The following is an 8,386-nucleotide window of genomic DNA, read 5'->3' on the forward strand; positions in this document are numbered from 1 at the left end:
TTGATAACAACTTGGGCTATCCTTGTCCTCTCTGGTCCGGATGACATGGCGTCCCAGTGTTCCATAAAGAACTTCAAATCGTGACTCATCTGACCACAGAACAGTCTTCCATTTTGCCACACTCCATTTTTTATGACCCCTGGCTCAGTGCAAATGTCTGAGCTTGTGGAGCTTGCTTAGAAATGGCTTCCTCTTTGCACTGTAGAGTTTCAGCTGGCAACGGCGGATGGCACGGTGGATTGTGTTCACTGACAATGCTTTCTGGAAGTATTCCTGAGCCCATTCTGTTATTTCCTTGACAGTGGCATTCCTGTTTGAGGTGCAGTGACGTTTAAGGGCCCGGAGATCACGAGCATCCAGTAGAGTTTTACGGCCTTGACCCTTACGCACAGCGATTGTTCCAGATTCTTTTAATCTTTTAATGATGTTATGCACGGCTGATGATGATAACTTAAAAGTCTTTGCTATTTTACGCTGGGTAACACCATTCTGGTATTGCTGCACTATCTTTCTGCGCAACAATGGTGGAATTGGTGATCCTCTTACCATCTTGGCTTCTGAGAGACACTGACACTCTGAGAAGCTCTTTTTATACCCAATCATGTTGTCAATTGACCTAATTAGTGTTAATTGGTCTTCCAGCTGTTCGTTATATGCTCAATTTCCTTTTTCCAGCCACTTATTGCTACTTGTCCCAACTTTTTGGGGATTTGTTGACACTGTGAAATGTTGAATCAACATATTTTTCTTTAAAAATGTTACATTTACTCGGATTAAACTTTTGATCTGTCATCTGTTATATTACGAATAAAATATTGACATTTGCCATCTCCACATCATTGCATTCAGTTTTTATTCACAATTTGTTTAGTGTCCCAACTTTTTTGGATTCGGGTTTGGAAATTCAATAATATATATATATATATATATATATATATATATATATATAAATATTATAATATAATATAAATAAATCGCAGGGGACTGAGCCTTGTGTGATAAAGCAAACTTCCGTCATTTAGATAAACGATTTAGTTGATCGAGAGCAACTACACACTGTTGTTTTGAAGGGTTTGTGTGGCTGTTTGCACGTGTGTGGTTGTGTGGAGTGGGAGGGGTGGGGGGGTTCATGGACTGAGTAACTTCTGTCCTGACAGCACACGCAGCTGATTAGCGATGGTTTTAATAAAACATATGATGACCCAGCAACACTTCTTGTGTGCACACCTTGGAGTTAATCACTGATCAACAATTCTTAGGAAATGACTGAACTGGGTGTTTCCCATCAGCAGGTACAGAAACGACAAAAGCTATCTGTCATAACAATAAAAATAAAATGTGAAAATGTTTTTAATAAATAAGAGTCGGAGTCACTCAGTGTGTTTAAACTAGCTGCAGGTCACACTAAGGCCGATGTGTCAACAGGATTTTACGTCATGGGTTCATATCTCCGAACTGGAAAGTTGGCTAATATTTCTTAAAAGACAGAAAGGAAAACTGGGAAAAATAAACTCCCCCTCCCCACAAAAGAAAACTGGCTCATGTCCAATCAAGGCTACAAAAACCGGATCTATACAGATTTCACTTCAGAACCCTGGTGGGGTTTTGTACCACTTTAATGGTACATTAGAACTCACCTTTTCTCTGCTTTAAAGTTTTTAGTAGCGTGAATGTTTATGAAGCGTTCACACTATTGTGATCCATTTTTCTTCTGTACGATTTTCGGCATCTTTCTCGTTCCACAGTTTTTGTGCTATTTCAACATCGTATATCAGCACGTTCAGTTTTTTCAGGGTGCTATGACTTTTGGTATTGGTGCAACTTTAGCTTTTTGAAACATTTAGCCTTTTCTGCCACTTTTTTCTCAGAAAATGAATCAATATCATTTTACATCCTTCAAATCTTTAGATCCGTTTACAAACTTTTACTGCTCCTTTCACATTTTGTTCTGGTTCAGCTTGTTTGCAAATTTTAAACTTTTTTTCCAACTACTTTCAGCTGTTCTTTCAGCCATTTTGTGATCCTTTCATAGTCTTTCTGCTAGCTACAACATTTCTGCTTCTTCTAACATCTTTCTACTAATTTCAGCATGTTATGCTCCTTTCAGCTTATTTCTGCAAGTTTAAGTTTTTTCTGCTATTTCAGCTACTATTTAGCTTTTTATGCTAATTTCAACATTTTCAGCTATTTCCAAATTTTTGCACTGATTTAAACTTTTTCAGCCTAATTCAGCAAAAATGTGCTTTCGCCATTTCTTGTAATTTATGCTTTTTTCTGCTATTTTAGCTACTACTCAGCTGGGGTTTTTTTTGCAAATGTCTGCCTTTTTCAGATAATTTTCACTTTTTTGTGAAAATTTCTGCTTCTGTAAACCCAATTAGGCACAATTGTGCTCTCCACTCTTCTGGTAATTTAAGCTTCTTTCTGCCTTTTCAGATACTTTTCAGCAATTTTTGCTAATTTCAGCTTTTTCAAGATAAATCACCTTTTTTTGCTCATTTCTGCTTATTTAAACCAAATTCAGCAAATATGTGTTCTGCTTTCTTCTTCTAACTTAGGCTTGTTCTTCCATTTCAGCTGCATTTCAGCATGTTTTTAATAGCTAATTTCAGCAGTTTTTCAGCATGTTCTTCAACAATAAGCATTCATACTGCACTTTCACAGGAAATGCAATTTCTCTAGTTATAAGTGTGAAGTCACTGCCAACCTGAAAGCGCTGAAAAGGCCACCTGTGCCATTTTGTTTCGTTCCCCTCTTTCAGTGGGCTGTGCAGAGTTATGGTGTCAAAGGTTCATCAGATGTTTAGAAATTAAGAAATCCAAACTTCTAGTTCATATTTTCTCCCAGCCTTAACTTCAGATTATGCTGCATTCACTGTGCATTGAGAGCAGGAAGTCTTTTAGTTATTTCCATTTCCTTCCTCAGCCTGGAGACTCTGGGCTTTCTGACAAGGTTGGTGTTAGAATAGTTTTATGTACAATGTCTAAAATGACATGGCCTCTAGCGTTCCCCCCCGATTAAAATCACTCTTAAAAGAAGGCAAAGATACTAACCCTTTGTGTACAGATTGAATTTCTGACCAAAACCTGTCATTGACAATGTGTTCATGTTAACTGGTCAAAGTATTGCGCAATACGACTCTTTTATAAACAAAGGATGGAAAAAAACTGGTAAACAGAGCTGTAAAATAACTATTTACCACACAGTCGCTTTAAAAAAGGTACTCATATCGAAGTCATGAAGACCTGCCAAATAAATCATGACGTAAGAAACAAAATCCACACTATTGTTTTTCCATATTGATCATTAAAGCATCCTCAAATTAAAAATTAGGTGTAAAACTGTAGACGTCCATGTGCATTTGTTTACCTACAAAAACAACTGACGTGAGTAAAAATAGATCATCGATGGCGACGTCCATAAAAGAGCCATTTGGGATGGAGAAATCTGACAATGTTGATCCGTATTCATGTTCAGATTTGAGGAATAAAGTGTGCAAATGAAAGCGCTTTGTTTACATCCACTGCGTACACATACTGTACTATAAGAGTAAACTTGTTCAAAGTGCATTATTTGATATAGATCAGGATCATCTTTATGTTTGAGTTCATCATGTGAGAGGAGTACCATTAAAGTCTGGGACAATGTAATAAAATTATTAAAAAGCTTCACAGTTCAATAGAAAATATTTAAATTTCGGCACATTTTGTAAGTATTTTAAAGACTTTTCATATAGAAATGAAGCTGAATGTTCTTCAGTTGAAACATCCGTAGCAACAAGTGACTTATTTTCCAAGAAGATGAACAGATGACCTGGTTTTTCCTGAGCTGTCACCATGATGAAGCATCCACATCATTTATTAAACATCTGAGGTGGCTTGTGTACTGATACTACCCAAAGCTTTGAATTAACCAACATGGAAAAATCTTATAGGCTGTTTGTTCTTTCACAGAAATGGAACTAAAGATAAATATTCCTTCCTTCCATCCATCCATTATCTTATACATCAAATATCAAATAATAATCCAGGTTTTAAAAAAATCCAACAAAGTGCAGTCAGATCATTTGGACAATTAATGTTTTTGATGAGACGTTTCGTCCTTCATCCAAAGGACTTTGTCAGTGCGAGGAGCAAAAACGAACTCAGTCCCACAAGCAACGCACTCACATAGTTGTCCACTATGTGAGTGCGCTGCGGGGAAAACTGTCAGCACCTAAAGAGCATAAACCTACTCTATATTCTGAATCCAGTCCATTTTGTCATTTCTTTTTCCAACTGGTGCTCACGTCTTTAAGTTAGCTGGATAAGAACCTGCTTCTTACCTGTGGTAGGGCTCCCTCCTGTATTTCTTCATCGTGAGGCCGTCCATGTTGGCAGGAAGGTCAGCATAATTCTGCAATCTGTCACTCCATGATGTGGTCATCTTAAAACCTTTTAATGTCTGGAGAAAAATGGAAGCAGCACAACGAAAGAGGGTAAATACCTTCTGTTGCATGAAACCAGTTAAAACTGAGCAGACACTGTGCTGATGATTGGATGAACAAGATAACCTAACTAAGCGACTACTTATAGAAACTGAGGTGAATAAATACTGTAGCTTGATAGGGGTTATACTCATTTAATCACATATTAATCAGGAAATGATAACACCATAAAATAAAAAAGTCCTTGAAATCCTTTCATGCAGTTCATTTTTAGACCAAGATCAGTTCATGCGGTGAAATGACAAAGTTGTGAAGGTTTCGATCTAACCTTAAAAAACATTATGCTCAATCTTCATGCAAAATGGTGAGACGGCACCCTCAGATTATGTGCTGTGAATGACTCTCAGCTACTACCACATCAAATTCTAACTGAACGTCTATTAAATTGACTGAGTTATAGTCCATTTTGTATTGGTTTATGGCGATTAGCTGTGGCGGCCGGCTTGAATTAAACCTACTCCAAAAGTTACGTCAGCTGTAGCGATACAAGCTAAAATTATTTTGTGAAAGTTCCAATAAAATCAGCCCAGTTCATGGGATATTTTGCTAACAGAGAGACACAGCTGGCTCCAGCTCAAAAGCATCAAGAGTATGCGCTGGGGAAGAGTCTCAACGACTACTACACCTAATTTTACCTTAGAGCAGGGCTATTCAACTGGTGGCGCGGGGGCCAAATCAGGGCCACAGGTGAGCTCAGTTCGGCCCACCAATGGGTTCATTTTTAAATAAAACAAACTTAATTAATGAGAATAGCTGATGGATGTCCAGCCCCTGAGCTATTGGCTTTCAGTAATTGTAGCCATCTGAGAAATTTAGTTGAATTGTCCTGCCTTAGAGTCTGTGAAGTTGACTTGGTTATTTTTCTGTTTGGTAATCTAGTTGACCTTGTGAAACATCTTGAATCAGATTAACTCCAAAAGTTAATCTGCCTGTAGATGTACTGAACCTCTATATGCAGGTGATTATTATCTGGGTGACAAGAAACCCGCTTCAGAGCAGGTTAACGGAAAGCTCGCACTCACAAATAGACAAGCTGAACAAATAAAAACAAAAGACCCTGTGTGTTTTCTCTACTGTAGCTTGGAAGAGCAAAGATCAGCTTTCTTTCTCGGTGACAGCAAAAATGCAAATGGGTCTATAGGCGCCCACAAATAGGCTCTGGACTCATAAAACCAAAAGTGGAGCTTTAAAATGAACCTAAAGCTATAGTTTTTTTTTTTTTTTTAAACAGATCGTCCTGTACGAGCATTATTATGTTTCTGGTTGAAACTTTACAGTTTGTTGTCTTTATCCAGAAGGTCCTAGTTTCTGGGACCTTAGCCCGCGGGGCCAGCTGGAGGCTCAGGCTGTGATACAACTCCGACATTGTTTGTAGTTTTCTCCAGTCTGAAGCAGAAAAAAAAATCTTTGTTTTAACGACGTACCGCTCGTTTGTGGCCGAGTAGGAGGATTCTGAGAAACAAGAGTTAAAATATGCGCTCCAAGTCGCCGTAAAGAACACCTTGTTCGCCCGGTTTTCAGCCAAATCTGCTGAAAAAACTGACATGCTACAAGCTAACTGTCTCCCGAAACAGCCTCCGCGGACGCTGCCGTTTTTATCTGACATTAACGCGTAGAGCAGATATATGTTAAGATTAACTCTTTAGCTGCCTCTGATGTAAAACAAAGAAAACAAATATTAGCTGCTGCTGCTGCGACTGACATTTACCCACTCACCTCTCTGACTTCCTCACAGTAAATCAATGCGCCGTCCCTCAGTCTGAGCATGCGCTGTGAGCTGTGTCAAAAGTGTGCGAAAGAAGGTCTTTTTCTGTCGGAAGCTTTGGTTCAAGTACGGTGTCCGCGCGCCACTCGCTCTCTAAAGTCTGCGCGAGCAGCCAGCTGTTGTTATGAGACGTTCAGAGGGAGGAGTTTAGTTCTGTGTTTCACAAAGAGGCGGGGCTAGCTGCGTCACATGACAATCGATGATTTTTTGTGGAGGTCTAAAACTGTCATAGTTTTTTAATAACTGCAGGAATGTGAGAGAATATATTTGAATACTCTTGGCTGTTGAAAAATTAAAGCTATGATGGCTGTCATTTGTTGTTGTTTTTTTTGTGCTTCTATCACAATTCCTACACAATACATCCAAACTATTAAATATTCCACCAGCATGAAGGCCATAAAAACTTGCACCTTATGTGTTCGCTTCAATATATTTATGTAATATGTTATTGTAAATTATTGTCTAAGTGTTTGTAACCCCTGGTGTCTGTTATATTATTACTGTATACTACATTTTATTGTATTGTTTTGTACTTTTTCAATAAAGATTTTTTTTTTTTTTATCACAATTCCTACACATTTAAATTATTGTTCTGGGAGTTATTGTAACTCAAACTCATCAAAGTTTTTGTAGAAAGTGCATTTGAAAATAGTAAATATTGTTCACCTTTGCTTACAGCTTAATTCAGCAATGAGTATTTCTGAAAATCTCGACCTAGCTAATTCACATGTGATCTCATCTTAGTGCCAACTTTTGCTTTACCGCTCTCCACCGCTCGATTTCCTCCCCAATGTACTGTAAAGTAGTCCCTCGATACGTCGTGGTTTGACTTTTGCGTACTCACTGTTCCGCGGGTTTGTAACGTAAGATTGTACACGATGTATGATTGTCAACTTTAATATTGCTCACGTGATTGGGACGGTATGGGATAAAAAGTTAACGGGAGAGGACGGGAGTGGGCATCAACCAATAGGACAAAAACAGAAAAAAATACTTCAGACAGGCACCACCATTTTGTAGTTTGACTGACCGTTGTTGGATTTTTACCTGGATTAATGAGCATGAACTTTGGTGTTTTGAACCACTTTGGCATGGCTGCCTCAGGTTTTTTACTGTCATTAGGTGAAATGAAATTGGGTACCCAACATCCCAGTTACACCCAAAAATGGCAAAAACAAACAAAAAAAAGAATATAAAGTAGAAGCAGTATACAAGAATCTAAGATATAGTATACACTAAACACTAACAATGCAAAATAATATGGTATATTAAACAGCAGCCTGAACATGAGTCTGTAGTGAGGAGATGGGTATGAATACAGTTTATAAAGCCTTAATATACATATAAATACTCAAATAAATATAAAATCTCTACTTCGCAGATTTTCACCTATCACGGGGGTGTCTGGAAAGTAACCCCCGCGATAAGTGAGGGACCACTGTACTTATGTCCACTCTCGTCCTCACAACTTAATTACTTGCTGTTTTGTTTGTTTGTTTGGTTTTTGTTAGTTTGTTTTAGAAAGAAAATAGAATAATGCAGGATTTATACTCTGTGATTTATACTTTTACTTCTGGCGTCTTTGCTCTCCCTCTGACTCAGTTTATATCCAGGGATTACTTTACTCAACATACACCGAGTGCCAAGACCTTCGAAGTGTACTCGTCATTGTTTGAATGTAAACAAACGACTCGTAACTGTTGGCAACAAAACCTGACTCTGCTGATTTTGCTCATTTCTTACAAATTATTAATACTGAATGCTGCATATTTAGTGGTTATTGTATTCATAGTTTATATGCATATACACAAAATTGTTTTTTACATCAACAACAATGAACGCACACCTTTACCTCAGCACCTACACGAAAATCCAGTGAAAGACAAGCAGAAGAAAAAGAAAAGGCTCAGATAAAATGAATACTATATCAAATAATGGACACATTACAAATAAGTATATATTTGCACACATCAAGTCATATCGCTGTGGTGCTCAGTTCAGAACAATCTAACTAGCTGAACCTTTAATACGGCACACAAAGAGATTCAAATGATCCGGCCTTATCAGCCAAGGTCAGTCTGGTTTGTATTTTCTAGTTTCACAAGAAAATAAAGGAACTCTCTGATCCAACTTGT

The 8,386-nt window shown here is 37.9% G+C and overlaps 1 protein-coding gene across 1 annotated transcript in view; it reads right to left on the minus strand.

Moving 5' to 3' along the window:
* The window catches only part of nt5c2b (5'-nucleotidase, cytosolic IIb), a gene marked incomplete at its 3' end in the record, with an annotated part of 38,073 nt that extends 31,746 nt beyond the window's left edge, over positions 1–6,327 (minus strand). Inside the window, 2 exon segments of the mRNA XM_037690259.1 lie at positions 4,325–4,443; positions 6,203–6,327. Coding sequence (XP_037546187.1) covers positions 4,325–4,443; positions 6,203–6,253 — 170 coding nt within the window.
* Positions 6,328–8,386: the final 2,059 nt, after the last annotated feature.

This window comes from Nematolebias whitei, chromosome 16 (genome assembly GCF_014905685.2).
Source record: "Nematolebias whitei isolate Nwh7 chromosome 16, NemWhi1, whole genome shotgun sequence".
NCBI lineage: Eukaryota > Metazoa > Chordata > Actinopteri > Cyprinodontiformes > Rivulidae > Nematolebias > Nematolebias whitei.